Source organism: Anomaloglossus baeobatrachus, chromosome 9 (genome assembly GCF_048569485.1).
Source record: "Anomaloglossus baeobatrachus isolate aAnoBae1 chromosome 9, aAnoBae1.hap1, whole genome shotgun sequence".
Taxonomy (NCBI): Eukaryota; Metazoa; Chordata; class Amphibia; order Anura; family Aromobatidae; genus Anomaloglossus; species Anomaloglossus baeobatrachus.
The window spans coordinates 92,433,248-92,455,846 of record NC_134361.1 but is presented as its reverse complement, the minus strand read 5'-3'; the positions used below and the strand labels follow the sequence as shown (position 1 = coordinate 92,455,846).

Sequence of the window (22,599 nt, the reverse complement as noted above, 5' to 3'; positions counted from 1 at the left end):
GGAAGATGGTGGCAGCAATGGAGGCAGTCCCGTTTGCGCAGTTTCATCTGCGCCCACTTCAATGGGACATTCTCCGCCAATGGGACGGGAAGTCGACGTCCTTAGACAGGAAAGTCTCCCTTTCCCAGACGGCCAAGGACTCTCTTCAATGGTGGCTTCTTCCCACCTCATTATCACAAGGAAGGTCCTTCCTACCCCCATCCTGGGCGGTGGTCACGACAGACGCGAGTCTGTCAGGGTGGGGAGCAGTTTTTCTCCACCACAGGGCTCAGGGTACGTGGACTCAGCAGAAGTCCACCCTTCAGATCAATGTTCTGGAAATCAGGGCAGTGTATCTTGCCCTACAAGCCTTCCAGCAGTGGCTGGAAGGAAAGCAGATCCGAATTCAGTCGGACAACTCCACAGCGGTGGCATACATCAACCACCAAGGCGGGACACGCAGTCGGCAAGCCTTCCAGGAAGTCCGGCGGATTCTGATGTGGGTGGAAGCCACGGCCTCCACCATATCCGCAGTTCACATCCCCGGCGTAGAAAACTGGGAAGCAGACTTCCTCAGTCGCCAGGGTATGGACGCAGGGGAATGGTCCCTTCACCCGGACGTGTTTCAGGAAATCTGTCGCCGCTGGGGAAGGCCGGACGTCGACCTAATGGCGTCCCGGCACAACAACAAGGTCCCAACTTTCATGGCACGGTCTCGCGATCACAGAGCTCTGGCGGCAGACGCCTTAGTGCAAGATTGGTCGCAGTTCCAGCTGCCCTATGTGTTTCCCCCTCTGGCACTCTTGCCCAGAGTGCTACGCAAGATCAGGTCCGATTGCCGCCGCGTCTTGCTCGTCGCCCCAGACTGGCCGAGGAGGTCGTGGTATCCGGATCTGTGGCATCTCACGGTCGGCCAACCGTGGGCGCTACCAGACCGGCCAGACTTACTGTCACAAGGGCCGTTTTTCCATCTGAATTCTACGGCCCTGAACCTGACTGTGTGGCCATTGAGTCCTGGATACTAGCATCTTCAGGATTATCTCAAGGGGTCGTGGCCACCATGAGACAGGCTAGGAAGCCCACGTCTGCTAAGATCTACCACAGAACGTGGAAGATTTTCTTATCCTGGTGCTCGGCACAGGGAGTGTCCCCCTGGCCATTTGCATTGCCTACTTTTCTTTCCTTCCTGCAATCTGGTTTGGAAAAAGGCTTATCGCTCGGCTCCCTTAAAGGGCAAGTCTCAGCGCTATCGGTATTTTTTCAAAAGCGTCTAGCACGACTTCCTCAGGTACGCACGTTCCTGCAGGGGGTTTGTCACATCGTCCCTCCGTACAAACGGCCGTTAGATCCATGGGATCTGAACAGGGTACTAGTTGCTCTCCAGAAGCCGCCCTTCGAGCCTCTGAGGGATGTTTCACTTTCTCGACTCTCACAGAAAGTGGCCTTTCTGGTAGCGGTCACGTCTCTTCGGAGGGTATCCGAGCTGGCAGCGCTGTCATCCAAAGCTCCCTTCCTGGTTTTTCACCAGGACAAGGTAGTGCTGCGCCCGATTCAGGAGTTTCTCCCTAAGGTGGTATCCTCTTTTCATCTCAATCAGGATATCTCCTTACCTTCCTTTTGTCCTCATCCAGTTCATCGGTATGAAAAGGATTTGCATTTGTTGGATCTGGTGAGAGCACTCAGAATCTACATTTCCCGCACGGCGCCCCTGCGCCGCTCGGATGCACTCTTTGTCCTTGTCGCTGGTAAGCGCAAAGGATCGCAGGCTTCCAAATCCACCCTGGCTCGATGGATCAAGGAACCAATTCTTGAAGCCTACCGTTCTGCTGGGCTTCCGGTTCCATCAGGGCTGAAGGCCCATTCTACCAGAGCCGTGGGTGCGTCCTGGGCATTACGACACCAGGCTACGGCTCAACAGGTGTGCCAGGCAGCTACCTGGTCGAGTCTGCACACTTTCACCAAACATTATCAGGTGCATACCTACGCTTCGGCGGACGCCAGCCTAGGTAGAAGAGTCCTGCAGGCGGCGGTTGCCTCCTCGTAGGGGAGGGCTGTTTTGCAGCTCTAACTTGAGGTATTAATTTACCCACCCAGGGACTGCTTTTGGACGTCCCAATCGTCTGGGTCTCCCAATGGAGCGCCGAAGAAGAAGGGAATTTTGTTACTTACCGTAAATTCCTTTTCTTCTAGCTCCAATTGGGAGACCAAGCACCCGCCCTGTTTCCTTCGGGATTTTTGTTTTTTTCGGGTACACATGTTGTTCATGTTGAACGGTTTCAGTTCTCCGATGTTACTTCGGATTGAATTTGTTTAAACCAGTTATTGGCTTTCCTCCTTCTTGCTTTAGCACTAAAACTGAGCAGCCCGTGATCCCACGGGGGGTGTATAGCCAGAAGGGGAGGGGCCTTACACTTTTTAGTGTAATGCTTTGTGTGGCCTCCGGAGGCAGTAGCTATACACCCAATCGTCTGGGTCTCCCAATTGGAGCTAGAAGAAAAGGAATTTACGGTAAGTAACAAAATTCCCTTCTTTATTAAATACAATTAAAAACAATGAATAAAGTGCCTCAGAAGATCAAATATAGGCACACGACTCACTCTGAATAATGATACAAATAATAAATAACACCCCAATAAATACAGGAAGATGGTACAAAACTTGTATAAATCTAAATTGCGCAGTGCAGCCAAGAGATCCAGTAGGGAAAATTCGCAAAATGTATAGAAATACTAAACCTATAAGGTAAACCCAAAGAGGGTAAATAGACCCACTAATAGTGTAGCATTATCAGATTAAGGTAAGGTAGCTTATATATCTGGAGTGGAGCCTATATACAGGGCGGTCCAAAAGTAGCTGGACAGTATGTGTAATAGGGTTATGAAGGGGGAGATTTATTAACCCCTTCACGACAATGGACGGATATATCCGTCATGGAGCATGTCCCGTTAAGCCCCGCCCCCTGCCGCGGGCAGGCGGCATTGATCGGAACACATCAGCTATTTTCAACAGCTGACATGTGTGCCTGCATGTTACGAGTGGAATCGCATTCCACCCGTAACATTAACCCCTTACATCTCGCTGCCAAAGTCTGGCAGCGAGATCTATATGCGCGCGGCCATGATTTTTACTTACCGCCGCCCCCACTGGAAGTCACGTGAGTGATCACGTGACTTTCGGTGGTTGCCATCATAGAACAGGGTCATGTGATGACGCCTGCAGCTATGAAGTTTCACTTTCGTTTTCCTTCGGCCGTGAGCAGAGAGAAACAGGAAGTGACTGAATCTGCTGTTTACAGCTGTATAGCTGTGATCAGCAGATAGATAAGAGCGATCGGATTGCTGATCGCTCTAGCCCCCTAGGGGGACTAGTAAAATAAAAAAAGTAAAAAAAAAAAAAAAACAAAACCTAAAAGTTCAAATCACCCCCCCTTTCCCCCTATTGAAAATTAAAGGGTTAAAAAATAAATATACACATTTGGTATCGCCGCTTTCAGAAATGCCCGATCTATCAAAATATAAAATCAATTAATCTGATTGGAATTTTTTGCCACTACACCGTTTACCAAACGCCAAAATTACGTTTTTTGGTCGCCGCAAGTTTTACGCAAAATGCAATAACAGGCGATCAAAACGTAGCATCTGCGCAAAAATGGTACCATTAGGAACGACAGCTCGAGACGCAAAAAATAAGCAGTCACTGAGCCAGATCCCAAAAAATGAGAACTCTACGGTTTTTGGAAAATGGCGCAAAACGTGCGCCACTTTTATTGGACAAGCTTGTGAATTTTTTTTAACTCCTTAGATACAAGTAAACCAATACATGTTTGGTGTCTACAAACTCGCACCGACCTCAGGCATCACACCCACACATCAGTTTTACCATATAGTGAACACAGTGAATAAAATATCCCGAAAACTATTGTGCGATCACACTCTTTTGCAGTTTTTCCACACTTGGAATTTTTTTGCTGTTTTCCAGTACACCATATGGTAAAACTTATGGTTTCATTTAAAAGTACAACTCGTCCCGCATAAAACAAGCCCTCATATGGCAAGATTGACAGAAAAATAAAAAGTTACGGCTCTCGGAAGAAGGGGAGCAAAAAGCAAAAAACAGAAAGGGCCCTGGGGCTGAAGGGGTTAAACATGGCGTAAAGTGAAACTGACTTAGTTGCCTTTAGCAACCAATCAGATTCCACCTTTCATTTTCCAAAGAGTCTGTGAAGAATGGAAAGTGGAATCTGATTGGTTGCTATGGGTAACTGAGTCAGTTTCACTTTACACCATGTGATAAATCTCCCCCTTCATACCCCTATTACACATACTGTCCACCTACCTTTGGACCACCCTGTATATCAGAATGGTGATATGCCAATCACTGTAATACTTAATGGCATACAGATTGCATATGCTGCATCTGCTCAGAAAACCAAAGACAATAATTATATTAGGCTACTTTCACACATCCGGCTTGAGCTCTGCGGCTCAATCCGGCTGTGCAAGCTATGCAACGGATGCGGTTAAAACACCGCATCCTTTGCATAAGTTTTTCCTTTGCGGCCAGTCCGGTTTTTGCCGCTTGCGGCATGCTACTGAGCATGCGCAGTGGCAAAAACCGCATGCGGCAGCCGGAAGCTGTTTTTGCCGCATCCGCCCGCCATAGGCATGCATTGAAAAATGTGCCGCATCGTCCGAATGCGGCGCGATAGGGTTTTTTTTGCCGCACGAAAAAACGTGTCAGGCAACGTTCCATCCGGCCGCCGCATCGGCTAAATCTGCCGCATGCGGCAAAAACCGGAAGGAACGCAAGGCCATGCGGCACAATGCGGCACTAATTAAAGTCTATGCAGGAAAATCGCAACCGGCAGCAAAAAAAACCGGTTGCGATTTTCCTGCAAAGTGCCGGATTGTGCCGCATAGCAAAAACCGGAGGTGTGAAAGCAGCCTTACCTGAATCGGTGGTGGTAGTGAAGATCAGAGCGCTGAGTGCCTACACTCTGACGCATGTTTGCGCAATTTATATTTATACAATTTTTGCCCCATCTTCCTATATTTTTTGGGGTGTTATTTATTATTTGTATCATTATTCAGAGTGCGTCGTGGGCCTCTTTTGATTTTTTTTTTTGTTTAAGGCACTTTATTCATTGTTTTTAATTGTATTTATTTAATAAAATAATTATTTTTCAAAATCTTTGATCTAGTTGCTGGTTTATTTTCCGCTTCTAGGTGCTGAAAATTATAGTGATTTTTAAATGTTAGGGGATAGTCTGGAGACCTCATACGCATTAAATTGTCGGCCAAGCTCCCGATAATGGCAGATTCCACTTCCTTTAGTCTGTGTATGCGGGGCCTTAAGGCCACTTTACACGCAACGACATCGCTAACGAGATGTCGTTGGGGTCACGGAATTCGTGACGCACATCCCGCCTCGTTAGCGACGTCGTTGCGTGTGACACATACAAGCGACTGCTAACGATCAAAATTACTCACCTAATCGATGATCGTTGACACGTCGTTAATTTCCCAAATGTCGTTGCTGATTCAAGACGCAGGTTGTTGGTCGTTCCTGAGGCAGCACACATCACTACGTGTGACACCCCAGGAACGACTAACAACACCGTACCTGTGTCCTCCGGCAACAAGGAGGGCGTGACTTCCATGCGGCCGCTCTCCGCTTCTATTGGATGCCTGCCGTGTGACGTTGCTGTGACGCTGCACAAAGCGCCCCCTTAGAAAAGAGGCTGTTCGCCGGCCGGCGAACAGCCTCTTTTCTAAATGGGCGGTTTGTGCAGCGTCACAGCGACGTCACTAGGAAGGCAAGTATGTGTGACGGCTCCTAGCGATATTGTGCGCCACGGGCAGCGATTTGCCCATGACGCGCAAACGACGGGGGCAGGTGCGATCGGCAGCGACATCGATAGCAATGTCGCTGCGTGTAAAGTGGCCTTTAGACTTATTGTATATGGTAATACTATTAAACAATTTTGTTCTTTTCCAAATCAGAAGCTTCCCAAACAGAACACCCTTCCAGAAGATACTTGCTCGTTGACTGAATGTTTTGAAGATGTATCAGAAATGAAAGAACCTCCTGATGAGCTGCTTTCAGGAGGTGATAACGAAGAAATGCCTGCTAATTTTTCCAGTGGTTCTGTGGTAAACAGTGATGGGTGCGTAAAAAGGGAAATGGTAAAAGAGCACGGGGCCAGTGTCCATAACCAGCCTCACGGGGACTCCTCTGACAATAAGGCACTACCTTCCACAGAATAGGTGGAAATGGCAATATCTTTGCAGCACAACAGCCACCATTAGGGATGGGCGAACAAACTGGATCATGTCATCATCACGGAGTAAAGGGAACACGTAACAACTGAAGGGCAGATAAAGCCATTATGATCATGTAGGTGCCAGATACCGGAATCATGGACAGGCTGATGTGTAAATGATCTCTAAGACTTCATTTGCCCACAATAATTTGCCTATAGGCATCAACATCATTGATAACACAGGTAGGTCATTTGGGTATCGGGCAGTATTTGCAGAGCAGTAAGGGGGAACCTCAAAATCTTCCATGGGTTCCGTAGGAATCACCAGTTCTCATCGTCCTTGTTCTGTTCTCCATTCATGAGAAGGGTCAATAATACTCATTGAGTTCTAGATATAATGGCAGAAAGGAGCCACAACCTTTATACGTTCGGTCTTGACATTGCTATTGAAGCCGATACGTTTGCAGTATTTATCCAGGAGTCCGGGGAGCAATTGACGCATCAAACACCAAAGGACTTCTCAAGCTTTTTCCATTCACAGAATTTCTGATTAGATACCTCTACTCTCATCCCTGGTAATACTCCAGAACTCGTTTGATTGCACTGTTACCCGGCACCATTAGGATTTCTTGGTGTTGAATCCAAAAGCACTTCTTATGGGAATGTAAAGGTCAAAGCTTCTCCATTCTTCGTTTCTATACTGTTATATGCATCAGATTTTTACTAGGGCAATAAAGGACAAACATTATTAAATATGCAAAAAGCTAAATCTTGTTACCATTTATCAAATGTTTTTCAGCCACGGCATTTTCTGATTTAATTCCATTTTGTATGTTAATTTTGATAGCCTACACAGAAGACCCTCAAAAGGGAAAGACAAATTGTACATTTGTATCTTTTTATTATTTTCGGGTCTGATGGTGACTGAATTTAGTTTACATTCATATTTTTTGGGGGAAATTGTCGTGCAAATTTTACATTATGTGGCTCTGTAGACATGTAAATATATGTTTATACTGTGACGCATCATGGTTACCTCTGACAATGAGAATACCTGACATTTCCTGTACATGTGGGTCTGTGCACGGGGAGGATCGTCCCCTACATGCACACGATTATTATAATCCCAGTATTTAAAGGGAACCGTTCACCAGATTTGGTGACTATAAGCTGTGGCCACCACCAGTGGGCCCTTGTATACAGTATTCTGAAATGCTGTATATAAGAGCCCAGGGTGCTCTGTAGAATGTGTGAAAACACCTTTTTTATACTCACCTGCAGGGTGGTCCTGTCCGATGGCTGTCGCTGCTCTCCGGTACGGCACCTCCTCTCTGCTGCGATTTCTGTCCTACACAGCGCATAATGGATGACCTGTTCTACATCATCCACACTGGCCGGCATTGCTGTTCTGCGCAGGCGCACTTTGATTTGCCCTCAGCAGGACAGATCATAGTGTGCCTGCGCAGGACCGCAATGCCGGCCTGTGTGGATGATGTAGGACGCATCATGCACATGGGCCTCAGAAGAAGGAGGATGGTGATCGCCTCAGACAGGAGATGCCGGACCGGAGAACAGCGTCACCCATTGGACCGGACCACCCTGCAGGTGAGTCTAAGTTATGTTTACATTATACCGAGTGGCCTGGGCTTATATATATATATATATATATATATATATATATATATATATTATGTATGTATGTATGTATGTATATATATGTATATATATATAATATATATAATCTCTATCATATTAGAATACTGTGTGTATATAAGGGCTCACTGGTGGTGGCCACAGCTTATAGTCAAAACTGGTGACAGGTTCCCTTTAATATATAGGCGTATAATAAGATCTGCTTATAGAAGCCAGCCTTCATCTGGAGCCCAGTGGTGATGAAATGACTGCAGGGAGACTGATGCCAGCGGCCTCGCGGTTTCATCACTTGCTGGTTTTCATGTGGGATTCCGCCATCCAGGGACTTTTCCATCCATGGAAATCAATATAGTTGTCCATTTAGACAGTCAGATTCACCTTTTGTTTTCCAGATGACAAGTTATACTGTTTAAGTATCTCTAGTGTTACATACTTACTTACTTTTTTTGTTACACATTGTAAAGTGAAATAATGTCCTATTAACTTAGATCTAATGCTATAAAATGTGTTTTTTTGCATTTCTTTAATTTATTTTCACTAGTTTAATTCAATTAATATCTGTTTGGAATAAATGTTGCCACAGCAGCAATGCTTTCTGGTTAATTTACTGACAAGATTTAAGAAAATTTGTCACCTGATTCATGCTACCCAAGCCACGGGTAACAGGAGTCTGGGGCTGGCTGGGCGATTGCAACCAGGTATGTTTTTCTTAAAGGGAACCTGTCACCAGATTCGGTGACTATAAGCTGCGGCCACCACCAGTGGTCTCTAATATGCAGCATGCCAGAATATTGTATATAAGAGCCCAGGCCGATCTGTAGAACATAAAAATCACTTTATAATACTCTCCTACGGGGCGGTGCAGACTAGTCAGATGGGTGTCTCCATTCTCCAAGTCCAGCGCCTCCTCTTTCAGCCATCTTTGTTTTCCTTCTTCTGAAGCCTGGGTGGTGCATGACGCGTCCTATGTCATCCACACTAGTCGGCATTGAGGTCCCGCGGAGGTGCACTACAATACTTTGATCCGCCCTGCTCAGTGCAGATCAAAGTGCGCCTGCACAGGACCTCAATGCCAGCTCGTCTGCATGACATAGGACACATCATGCACCACCCAGGCTTCAGAAGGAGGAGAACAAAGATGGCTGAAAGAGGAGGCGCTGGACTTGGAGAATAAAGACACCCATCTGACCGGTCTGCACCACACCACCCATTAGGTGAATGTTTTAAAGTGATTTTTACATTCTACAGAGCGGCCTGGGCTCTTATATACAGAATTCTAACATGCTGTATATAAGAGCCCACTGGTGGTGGACGCAGCTTATAGTCGCCAAATCTGGTGACAGGTTCCCTTTAACTGGTCACGGACTATAGGAGTAGACTAGACTTGTCTGACACAGCTTCTCCTGCACCGATTCAGTTGATTTGACAGGCCTTTCACATATAGGCACTGAGGATAGACCCGTTAATCACCTAGATCGGTGCAAGGAGACGCCAGCCACCAACGGCACCAGACTAGTCACATTTATTCCTATAGTTCATGGCTCTTCAACCTCCGTGTTAGAGAAAACATACCTGGCTGTATTCGTATATCCAGGCTCCTATTCATTCTACCTGTGGTTTGGGCAAAATGATTGGAGTGACAGGGTTACCTTTTAGAAATGTGGCATAGTAGAAAGGCTCCTTTTGAGTGCAGAGGTGACATAGAGGCATGTCTAATGATGGCATCAGTGAGAATCCCACCGATTGCTAGAATACGGGTGTTATGGCCATCTTTCTCCATCTTTTTGTGGTTCTAAGTAGTCTGTGTCACTTCAGATGGAGCTTCAGGGGTTTTTTGAGGAGTTAGATATTGTTGACTTAACCTATAAGTCACCAACGTAAACCCTGTGCATATCCAACACGGTCAGCCCCACCGATCAGCTGTGTGGGGTTCTGTGGCAGCGGGAAGTAAACATTGCATGGTGGGCATTTACTTCAAAAGGAGCTGATCAGCCGCCCCTGAGAGCTCCAACGGCACAGTTTACTGCGGGGTCTGAGCATTGCTTGCAGGTGGACAGAGTAAACATCTGATTGGTGGAGGGAGGTTCCTGGTCTCGGACCCCCACTGATCTCGTATTGATGATCCATCCTATGGATGTGGAATGATACTTGGGACAGCAGAGCACAGACCGCGGTCAAGTTTTGGCTGTCTGTTATTGACTTTGATTATCAAATGTAGAATGTGAGATGGAGCCAGTCGTCACACACCACTGGGACTGGTCCCAGAACAGGCCGTATGGAAGAATGGACACAAGGATGTTGAAAAATGGCCAGACTCTGCTTATTAATATGTGTATAGAGGGGAGTATAGCCTATACTATCTAATGGAGCTAATGATCTAGCACAAAATACCTGGTAGGCTCTGTACATGGTAAAAATGTATATATTCACCTGTCACTACAACAAAGGCCTAAACTACGTGGCCCTGGCCTTTATCAGGTGTACAGGGGCCTGTGTGTATGCATCACACACCCCAAAGCCCAACGTGTTTACATGGCGTAAAATGAACGCGCTTTATTCTGTTTTCATGAATGTTTTGCCACAACAGATACTGAACCCCAAAGTAAAAATGTGATCTGCAGCCTCTGGCTCTGACGGCTGCTAGGAGCTGTACAACCGCGGGTGAGCGAAACGTTACTGATCACAGAAGTAGTGGCATCTTTAGACCTGGGATTGTAGTAATATAGTGGCCTTTAATAAACGGAAAGCATGCAGTTGTCCCGTAGTGTTTGGGTCTCACTGGGACGACTTGATGGGGTAGAAATGTTTTCATCCTACAAGCAATATCACAGCATAAGTTCTCTGGGAATTGGGAGCATACATACTCTCTCCACTTAGGCTAGTTTCACACATCCAGCTTTTCGCTGAATTTGGCGCACGCCAGTACAGTGTATACAGTACAATGGCAGTGCGACAAGCTCCGGTCACATGCTATCATGTGACCGGAGCATGTGACCCGGAACGTGTCACGCTGCCATTGTACTGTATACACTGTACTGGCGTGCACCGAATCCGGCAAACCAGTGAAAAGCTGGATGTGTGAAACTAGCCTTACATAAAACGGACATTTATACAGGGGGAGTGCTGGTATACAGAGGATACAAGGGAATTGGAGATCACAGAAAACACTGGTCTTGGTTATGGGTTCATGACCTGACCTATACACACACTGGTCTTGGTATGGGTGTTCACGTCCTGGCCCGTACACACACTGGTCTTGGTATGGGGATCATGTCCTGACCCGTACACACACTGGTCTTTGTATGGGCTCACGTCCTGACCCATACACACACTGGTCTTGGTATGGGAATCATGTCCTGGCCCGTACACACACTGGTCTTGGTATGGGCTCACGTCCTGACCCATACACACACTGGTCTTGGTATGGGAATCATGTCCTGACCCGTACACACACTGGTCTTGGTATGTGTGTTCACGTCCTGACCCGTACACACACTGGGCTTGGTATGGGAATCATGTCCTGACCTGTACACATACTGGTCTTGGTATGGGCTCACGTCCTGACCCGTACACACACTGGTCTTGGTATGTGTGCTCACGTCCTGACCCGTACACACACTGGTCTTGGTATGGGCTCCCGTCCTGACCCGTACAGGACTTGTGGGTGTTTAATGTATAATGCACTTGTGTATATACCCCATACAACACACAGCCTGAATATTCAATTTTGTATTAGGAGGATTTATAAAGATATATGGGGAAAATTGAAAAAAAAACTGCACTAATTTAATCTCCCAGAGATCCCTTTTTTTTGGTTGCTTTATCGTCCTCATTGGCATTCTATAAATCTGTCAATGTATTCTAATGTATCATACTGAATAAATAATGGTAAACTGCCACACTGACTGTTAATGGGTCATTCCCATCTCCAAGATCCAAACCTAATATGTAGTAATAATAAATATTAGAAAATACCTCCAATTAGGAATGTAGTATATTTCTCCTGATTTACCTGTCGCATACCTCATGTGCAGGGCATTGCGTTGCCTTAGGTATCCATGGTTACGACCACGCATATAGTCACAGTTGGTTGCTCGTCGTCATAACCATGGATACCTAAGCTGCAATTCCCTGTACATGAGGTAAGTGACAGTGAATCAGGAGAGCTATATTACATTTCTAATTGGAGGTGTTTGCTGATATTTATTATTATTTAGTATTATTATTCCTACTACATAATGGGATAGGATCTTGGAGATGAGAATACCCCTTTTTTAAGTTTATTTTTTTTTTTTTATATATACAAGTCTTTAAAACATTAAAGTAGTTGAATGAAAAGAGAAAGTATTTGCCTTTTTGACAAAATACTGCCACTCCTGAGTATGGGCAGTGACTGGTATTGCGGCTAAGCTCTGTTTAATTGACATATGATGAGAAGTAGTTCACAGCGCATTGAGTGTCCCAGAAGCAGTGGTGCTGCTTTTTTTTCTTTAGCAACTAGGGGCTATATAATATGAAACTATAATGTTGCACAATCTACACTGCGAATAGTGAATTGCACTGTAATTTCCTATGAGTCTTGTCTAGGAATCTACCTGCGGAGATCGGGTGACTGCTCATATGGGCCACGTTTTACTTTATTGTGCCCACAACTGAATGTTTGCAGAAATGGATCACCTGGCAGGCTGGGTACAATGGACTAGGAGGGTAACTAAGCATGATTAAGGGGATGATTGCAGCCATGTACAAATGCTAATTGGATGGAATATTCCACAATTCATTAACAGGGTTGCTCACTATTGGACCACCCTTGCTTAATCACGATGTTAATTGGGGCCCACTAAGTGATGTGAGCTAGGTTTGTCCAGTACTGGACCACTCATTTTAATGAATATTTCTGATCATGCATAATATTCTATACTATTAACCTGGTCTATTAAAAGTTTAAACACATTTTCAACAGTTTTCAGACTAGAAAAGATTGTTAGGTATCAGTGCCCAGGTGTACAGTCGAACAAAAGAATGTCAATGTGTTGTCTTGGTGCATGTCATGCCCGTCCTAATAGATTAGCTCCTGTAGCGGAACGGTTGCTTTATTTATGCCAATGCTGTAATTGTCATGTACCGAATGTCTGCACTGTACATCATTGCACTGTTCTAATCCATCCTTGCACTCGACTATTCCAAATCCATTTCATTTGGACGTTACTGTTGTCTTTCGTAACTAAAATAAACAATTTTCAGCACTTTTCTTAAAAACTTGGTGTGGTTTTAATTGTGTTTATTCACTAAATATTCCTAAAATATTAAATATTTTATCGCAATGTCTACTTGAGAGAAGCCTGTGAAGGCTTTGTCATTAGTGTGTAAAGGGTCCGAACTTCACTACAGAACCCCATGTGAATGAGCAGTGGTGTCTCCATCATGGCCCCATCCTGGTATATGTCCACATCATGGCTTCATAATGGTGTATGACCCCCATCATGGCTATATACTGTGTGTGTGTGTGTGTGTATATATGTGTATCTCCTGGTATATATTCCTATCCTGGCCCCAGCCTGGTATATATTCCTATCCTGGCCCCAGCCTGGTATATATTCCTATCCTGGCCCCAGCCTGGTATATATCCCTATCCTGGCCCCAGCCTGGTATATATCCCTATTCCCTATCCTGGCCCCAGCCTGGTATATATCCCTATTCCCTATCCTGGCCCCAGCCTGGTATATATTCCTATCCTGGCCCCAGCCTGGTATATATCCCTATTCCCTATCCTGGCCCCAGCCTGGTATATATCCCTATTCCCTATCCTGGTCCCAGCCTGGTATATATTCCTATCCTGGCCCCAGCCTGGTATATATCCCTATTCCCTATCCTGGCCCCAGCCTGGTATATATCCCTATCCTGGCCCCAGCCTGGTATGCATGTTCTCATCATGGCCCCAGCTTGGTTTATGTCCCCATCCTGGCCACTTCCTAGTACATATGATACCTCTGGGTGCTGCACAAAGTAAAAAAGAAAAAAAAAAAACACTTATACTTGCCTTCTCCCTGCTCCCCCAATGTCCTCATCCGATGATGGTACGTCGCAACTGACCAGCGTGTAAGCAGCGCAGCACATGACATCACTGTGTGCCTACTTACTGCCGGGTGCCAGCATATTCTCTGTTCCACACACCCTGGATTATGGGCCTGGGGAGCAGTGAATATTCATAGCCTTAATCGGCGGCCGGCACATCGCAGTGCAGTGCGAGGTCCTGATGGGTCTCTGCTGCAATATATTTCAGCTGGGTACGCACCCTCGGCCGCACATCCAGCTGAAACAGGCGCTGGGGTCGGCGTGCCCCCTGTAACCCCGGGCCTGGTCACGATCACTGCGACAGTGATCATTATGCCACTGTGTGAGCGACCTTGTATCTAGTACAGCAACTCTAATCCATGCAATATCCTGCAGTGCCTGACGCAGCCTCATGGATGAGTATAGTATCCGTACAAGAGTGACCACTTCAGTCCCTTAAAAAGGAAGGTCCCTCGAAGACAGATCCCCATTGATCACAATTTAATTGCACATCCCAAGAATACCCTTTTTCTGTTGATCGAGGATAACACTACCTTGTCTTTGTTATACTCATGTATACACGTAAGCAAATACAATTGCACAGTCTGCTCCGGTATATATGAGCAGTAAATAAGTTTTAGAGCACCATTGATTCCATGTGAAAAGAGGTTTACATACAAAATACTGTAATTTTCTGAGTAGAAGACACACTTTTTAGTAAGATAACATTGCTAAAATGTATGTGCATCATATAGTTACAGACGGAAAGCACAGCAATGCCAGACCTCCGTGACTGCTTCTTTAAATCATAGGGCAGGGCATTCATAAGCACTGGACTCATCGCTGAGATAACGAAGGGGCTGCACTGTGCTCTCTAATCAATGCTGAGCAAGAAAGACTGAGCTGACTGTGTAGTAGGTTAGGTAAAGCATAAATTCCACACAAGGGTTAAAAGGATTCTGTTAGCAGAGCTACCTTATCTGAGAGCAGCATGATGTAGGGAAAGAGACTCTGAATCAAACTAGGTATCACTTGGATTACTCGGTGCAGCTGATCTGACAGTTTTTAGATTTAACCATGTAGTAGAGCTGCCCTGCCCACACCAGGCTCTCTATAAGCATTGTACATTGGCAGTGAGGTGTCAATCACAGGAAGTGATGTGCCAGACTGCTGTGTGTGTGTGCGCGTGATGTTGTAATCCAGCAATGTTAATCACCAGGTGATAAAGCCTTTAGGTTAAGTAAACCACAGCACACAGCCTGATAAGAGGCAAAGTTAAATTTTCTTGTTCAACTCCCTACAGCATGCTGTCCTCAGGTTAATCAGCAAAAATCTGCTGACAGATTCCTTTTCACAGAATGGATCTTTGGTGCACAGGCTGAAGAAAAATAAAGGTTACAAGAGAGCAAGTTGATTTACTTGTTACTGCTGATCTCGTGCATGTTCACATAGTGCCCTGTCTGTGCTCCATACAGGATACATATTCGATGCAGTGCTTTGTATACACATTTATGTGTCATCATGAAGAGCACAGGACTGGTAATGAGTGAGTATTACTATGCTCAGGTCTTGTAATGAGCAGTCGGACGCTCGGATGGGCTCAACTCATGCACCGAATATAGTGGAAGCCAATGGAGGACTCTAGCAGTTTTCTGGAAGATATTCTGGAAAAATCCTTGCGTTCTCCAGGTACTTCCATTATAGTACATGAGTCTAGAGCGCCCGACTGCTCGTTACGAGGTCTGAGCGGAGTAGTGCTTGCTCATCACTATACAGGGACTGCTTGATCTACAATCTGCCATAGACATTTAGTGTTGAAATTAGGATAACTTCTAAAGTGTGCAGCTGGCTAAGTTGTGTATAAGGAGTTTATCAGAAATGAAAGATGTTGCACATGTAACACACTGGGCACATCCAAAGTAAACTGTATTAGGACCTTATTATGCCACTGTATATAATGCCCTCCTAATATAGTTCTACCACGCTATAATAAATCATTATTCCCCCTCTTTTACTTTTCAGCACCAAGAAATAAGCACAAGTATAGACCATTAACGTTAGTGACATTATTCCCTCTACATCACCAGGGCAGTTTTAATATTTATCCCTTCACGACCGATGATGTATCCATAAGTCATGGTTGGGAAGAAGTTCCTAACCTATGACGTATGAGTGTGTCATAGCGATCACGTAAGGCACATGGGCTGTACACATACGATTGGTGCCAGCTGTCACAGCCAGGGACAGTCCCTGCGCTGCCTCTGGTTGTTTAACCCCCTAAATGCCACGATCAATAGCAATCGCAGCATTTCAGAGACGTGATCATGTGGGACTGATCGGGTCATGATTACTACCTCTGGATCAGCCAGCTACTTCTTGTTTGGGTCTCACTGACAGCTATAATGTATTGCAATGCTAGTGTATTGCAATACATTATGCCGGCAATCAAACTAAAAAAAAGTTAATGTTCCATATAAGGAACTAAGTAAAAAAAAAAAAATATTTTTTTGCCAGAGCTGTATATATTAAGAGACCCCTGCACAGTTTTATAAAAAGCAGCTTCTCTACATGTCTGACAGCCAATCTATTCCAGTGTCAGTTGAATTCCAACCCGAGTACACCTCATTCTACTTAGGCTGCTTTCACACCTCCGGTTTCTGCAATGCGGCACAATCCGGCACTTTGCAGGAAAATCGCAACCGTTTTTTTTTTTTGCCGGTTGCGTTTTTTCTGCATAGACTTTAATTAGTGCCGCATGGCCTTGCGTTCCATCCGGTTTTTGCCGCATGCGGCAGATTTAGCCGATGCGGCGGCCGGATGGAACGTTGCCTGGCACGTTTTTTTCGTGTGGCAAAAAAAACGCATCGTGCCGCATTCGGCCAATGCGGCGCATTTTTCAATGCCTATGGCGGCCACATGCGGCAAAAAACGCATCCGGCCGCCGCATGCGGTTTTTGCCACTGCGCATGCTCAGTAGCATGCCGCAAGCTGCAAAAATTGGACGGGCTGCATGGGAAAAACTTATGCAAAGGATGCGGTGTTTTCACCGCATCCGTTGCATAGCTTGCACAGCCGGATTGAGCCGCACAGCTCAAGCCGGATGTGTGAAAGCAGCCTATCTGTGCTTCTGATTAGGTGATCACCTGAACCAAATCTTATTTAATGAGGGAAAGTATTAAAAACACTGCTGTACTCTTCACAATCCTCCTGCAATAGGACAAGCTGGATTGCAAAACAAGTGCTAGTAATATCCCAAAAGTAATAGGAATGAAAAAATCACTTTTACCATGCCAAAGTAGTTCAAAAGAAAAATCTTAAGTGAGGAAAAGAAGGGCTCAATTCTGACTTTACTGAGGGTTACAGTGAGCATCCTGTTGCCTCCATCCTTAAAATTTTTAAGATGGCAGTCCATTTACAAGGTTAAGCAGCAGACATTGGGGTCAACAAAGCTACAGATCGGCAGAGGGCGAAAGCGACTCTCCACTGACCGGGATGATCGTTATCTTATTTGAATGTCACTCAGCAATTGCAGGATGACATCATATGACCTACAAAAGGAATGGTAAATGGCAGCTGGAGTGAAGCGCACGGCAAGAACAGTTTGTAACAGGCTCCTAGAGGCAGGGCTCAAGTCATGTAAAGCTAGAAAAAAAGTCTTTGATCAGTGAGAAGCAAAGGAGAGCCAGGCTGAAGTTTGGCAAAGACCATAAGAGTTAGACCATAGAGAACTGGAGTAAGGTAATCTCTGATGAGTCCAATTTTCAGCTTTGCCCAACACCTGGTTGTCTAATGGTTAAACGGAGACCTGGAGAGGCGTACAAGCCACAGTGTCTTGCACCCAACTGTGAAATTTGGTGAAGGATCGTGATGATCTGGGGATGCTTCAGCAAGGCTGGAATTAGGCAGATTAAACTTTGTGAAGGACGTATGGATCGAGCTGCATACAAGGTTATCCTGGAGAAACAGTTGCTTCCTTTTGCTAGGGCAATGTTCCCCAACACTGAGGACTGGGTTTTCCAGCAAAACAATGTGCCATGCCACACAGCTAGGTAAATCAATGTGTGGATGAAGGACCACCACATCAAAACCCTGTCATGGCCAGTCCAATCTCCAGACCTGAACCCCACTGAAAACCTCTGGAATGTAATCAAGAGGAAGATGGATACTCACAAGCCATCAAACAAAGAACTGCTTAAATTTTTGCACCAGGAGCGGCATAAGGTCACCAAAAAGCAGTGTGAAAGGCTGGTGGAAAGCATGCCAAGACGCATTAAAGCAGGTGAAAAAAATTCAGATGATTAAAAAGAAAAAAAACATTTTGGTTTGTGTCCACATTTTCTGAGACTTGTAATTTATTACTCTGTTGGTTGAGCTGTGCTAGTGAAGAATCACATTGCTGTATAACTTTGACATGTCGGGATCTTCAAATGGGATATGGCATCTGCAATCTGTTCCAGCCAAAAGAGCACTCAATCCCTTCCGAGCCCGCCCATGTGCCAAAACAGTAGTTTTCCACCACATAAGAGGTGTCCCTGTACTCAGGAGACATTGCACAACAAATTATATGGCCCACTTTCTCCTTTTACTATTGTGAAAATGAAAAAAATGGGGTTAAAGCAAAATTTTTGTAGGACAAACGTGATTTTTTTTTTTATTTTCAGTGGTCAACATAAAATTGTGTGAAGCACCTGGGGCTTCAAAATGCTCACCACACATTTAGATATATTTCTTGAGGGGTCTAGTTTTTCAAAATGTGGTCACTTGTGGGGAATTTCCACTGTTTACGCACATCAAAGCAACATGGCGTCTACTACCTATTCCAGCCATTTTGAGTTCAAAAAGTCAATTAGTACTCCTTCCCTTCCGAACCCTGCATTGCGCCCAAACCGTAGTTTTCCACCACATATGGGGTATCTGCATACTTAGGAGAAATTGCACAACAAATTGTATTGTGCACTGTGAAAATTAAAAATTAGGGCCAAAACAACATTTTTGCACTAAAAAGTAACACAGACCGCTGTATACACATCACATAGGAGACACTAATTCTACTGTGTATACATCACATAGGACACACTGCTGTATACACATCACATAGGAGACACTAAGGCTGCTGTATATGCATCACATAGGAGACACAGACTTCTGTATACACATCACTTAAGAGACACTAAGGCTGCTGTATATACATCACATAGAAAACAGACTGCTGTATACACATTACATAGCAGATACTAAGGCTGCTGTATATAAATCACATAGGAAACACTAAGACTGCCGTATACGAATCACATAGTGGACACTGATACTTGTGTCCATGCATCACAAAGAGTAAGAGCAGAGCTTTCCAACTTCCCCATAAAGAACGCCCTGAAGCTGGCACTGGTTACCATCAGCTCATAAATCCAGCATTGTGTGCACCACAGCATTTAGTAATGCACAGCTTTTAAGGGCCGGCAGCACAAGCACTGTAGCCCATCGGAAATCTGCCAAAGGGCCGTAGCAAATGATGATATCGGCTGTAAACAGATCAAATGATCAGATGTGCAAGCCCTCTAGGGGCTAAAATAAAATTAAAGTAAAATTAAAAAAATCAATTCACTCCACTTTCCCCCATTAAAAATAGACATTAAAAATGCCAGAATTATTTTTTTTCTTTTCTTATAATAAAAGAGATCAAAATATTGTATGTCCCCCTAAATGTTCTCAATAAAAAAATCAGCAAAAAACAAGTCATAAGGGAAGAGTCACACAGTCATATAAGTTGGAAGAACAATGCAACGCCATGCTCAAACTGGCCGTCAATCGTAACGGCATGTATTTCTATGCAGCAGTCACGCTCTGGTAGGGAGAGCCGAGGACAGTCCAAGCACTGCACTGCGATCCTTGTACGAGTTATAGAGCCGTGTGACTCTTCCCTGCACAGCTCAAACAACAGATTAATAAGTTACAAGTCTCAGAAAATGTGAACACAAACCAAATGTTTTTTTCTTTTTAATCTTCTGAAAAAAAATTCACCACTAAAATAAAAAAAAAAACATACAGGTTTGTTATCACTGTAATCATACTGACCAGTTTATTTTTTACGCACCATGAACGCCGTACAACTAAATCCAACAAAACAATGGAAGAATTATTTATTATGTTTTTTGTTTGTTTTTTTATTGCAATGTGCTTGGACTTGGATTATTTTTCTCTTGTTTTTAGTACATTTTATGGTAAAATAAATAGTGTTATTTAAAACTACAGCTCACCCCATTATAGTTATGTGGATGGAAAATAAAACTTTCCACTCTTGGAAGAGGGCAAAAATAAATGAAAGCACAATTATGAAAATCGGCTTCAGCAGGGAAGGGTGAATAAAAACGAGCCTTAGACAATGGGTGTTGTGCTCAGCCAATATGGAGGCCGTAACTTACCATGAAATGCCTGAGATTTTGCACACAGACATGTTAGACAGCAGCCACTTTAGCGTTACGGTGAAGCATTCCTTAATAGTAAATTATTTGTCCTATCCTTAAGGATTCTTGGCTATGCTAGACATTTATCCTTAATATTTGCCACCTGTTTTACCAGTTATGCTCCGGTATAAAAATATTTAAAGCATTCGTATAATGTAGAGAGATGACAGCTGCAACTAAGTATTTCAATGAAGCTTTTATTAACCTTGGGTTTGTTGACCTATATAATATCCAGGATCTCTGTATTACATCCTTATTGCTTTTAATTATTTTTCAGTTTGTTTCAGTGTAAAAAACACAGAAGTCATTAGAGGGAATCTGTTACCTTAAGAAATGCTATAGATCAAAGTGCCAGGGAATGATTACAGCATGGTCATTTTGTAGTGAGCATTCTCTGTAACTGCTCCTTGCACTGGTCTAATGACTGGAAGCAAGCGGCTGCAGGAAGAATATAACTTAATTTTCTCCCTTTAGCTGCTGCTCCAGTAAGGGAGCTAGACGTGGTTTAGATACCATTGTAATGCCCTGGCCTATCAAGTCGTCACAGGGTATTGTGCAATCTGCCCTACTGTGCAATATCCACCTCCTCCTTGGTTACGGGTCCCCAACTTATGGTGTTGCCAATATCAGCCAATCAAAATCCTAGGAACACTCTGCACCACACCCACCAGACACACAAGTGGACGGCCTGAGTGGAATAGGGTCGCCCACTTGGGTGGTTGGTAAGGGGAGGTCAGAAGTGTCAAGAGTAGGTCAGTGGAGTGTAGGAAATGAAGGAGAGAGGAGGCTCCTTGGAAGTAACTAGGTGGCAGACAGTGGTCTGGACCTGGTAGGAGCTGGACCCCTGGTCGCAGGGTATCATGACAAGGGGCACGGAACTGTCGAGGAGGACAGCCGGCGGCTTTGTACCATCACCGGGCTGGGACCAGGGCACGACGGGGTACGTGGACCCTAGGTCAGGGAGTAGCTTCAGGCAACCTGACAATTCACCCGACAAGGACGGAGCCTTCAAGATCCGCTCTCCACCCGCTCCAAAATCGGGGTACTAGCGCAACGAGGGGGATAGGACTTTCCACAAAAACGGTCCAGAAAATCCCAAGCGTGAACCCTGAGAGCAAGCTCCCACAGTTAGCCACACTGGGGAGCTGGACCTGACTAGTTTTACACTACAGGGGCCAACTAGCAAGAGAACTTAGTGCCAAGAGAAAGGTCACAGATCATCAGGCAACACCAGTGGGAACGGGACCCAAACGTGCTCCCCTCAGCGGCAGCGGTGTCCAGAACTTTGGTTTACCAAGTTGTCAGTGTCAGCTTTTTATACTTTACCTCATTCTCTTCTCCACTATTTTCCTCCCCCTTTTTCTGCATCCTTCTCTCTTCTTCTTTTTCTCCTTTGATTTATTATGATTCATTATGAATTATGAACGTTGTGAATATTGTACAATTGATATATGTATGGAAAAAAAAAATTCTCACAAGAATCTTTCACTTTGTATATGAATTTTTCCTCTGTGTTGTATACAATTTTATTTTATTTTTGTACATATTGATTTATTATATCATTTCTGTATACAATGCTACTGAGGAAGGTACATGTTGGACTGAAAACGTTCTTTGTTGCGCACATAAATAAATACACCTTTTCAGCCTACTCTGGGAGTGCCTTGTTACTTCTCGTTATATATGGAACCTCGCTTTGGAACCTGAAGTGCACCGCGATGCTCTCTAAATCCATATGAAGGAAGTGCCATTTTCTTCTTACTATATCTGGTGTCAGCTTTATGGACTGAGTGAGTATGCAAGTGACCCTTTCACCCCCAACAGCACTTCCCAACTCCATCACCGTGTCCCGGGGCATCCCCTTACCCGTGGAGGGGTTAAAACACCTAGCTGCCCACTCCATCGCCCCGGGTACTCCCAGCTGCAGCGGTGGTACTCCACCTTACCACACACCATGGGTATATACAATCCCCTGTAAATACCCCCTTTATTGAGTGGCCGCATGACCCCCAGGTCTGGACGCCCCTCGAGCCACCGCGAATCCGGATCTGAGCAGCCCGGCTGCTGACGTGGGGGCGGAAAACAAGCGTATCTCAATAAATTAGAATATCATCAAAAAGTTAATTTATTTCAGTAATTCAATATAAAAAGGGACATGAATATATTATATAGAGTCATTACACACAAGAG

The 22,599-nt window shown here is 44.8% G+C and overlaps 2 protein-coding genes across 2 annotated transcripts in view; both read left to right on the top strand.

Moving 5' to 3' along the window:
• Positions 1-8,743, top strand: part of MTMR8 (myotubularin related protein 8) — a 105,342-nt gene extending 96,599 nt beyond the window's left edge. Inside the window, 2 exon segments of the mRNA XM_075323889.1 lie at positions 5,982-6,240; positions 6,243-8,743. Of these exon segments, the coding sequence (XP_075180004.1) occupies positions 5,982-6,240; positions 6,243-6,349 (366 nt within the window). The 3' untranslated portion in view covers positions 6,350-8,743.
• LOC142251260 (ankyrin repeat and SOCS box protein 12-like) overlaps positions 1-22,599 on the top strand; it is a 141,295-nt gene that overhangs the window by 68,570 nt on the left and 50,126 nt on the right. The gene's annotated exons all lie outside the window — the stretch shown is intronic.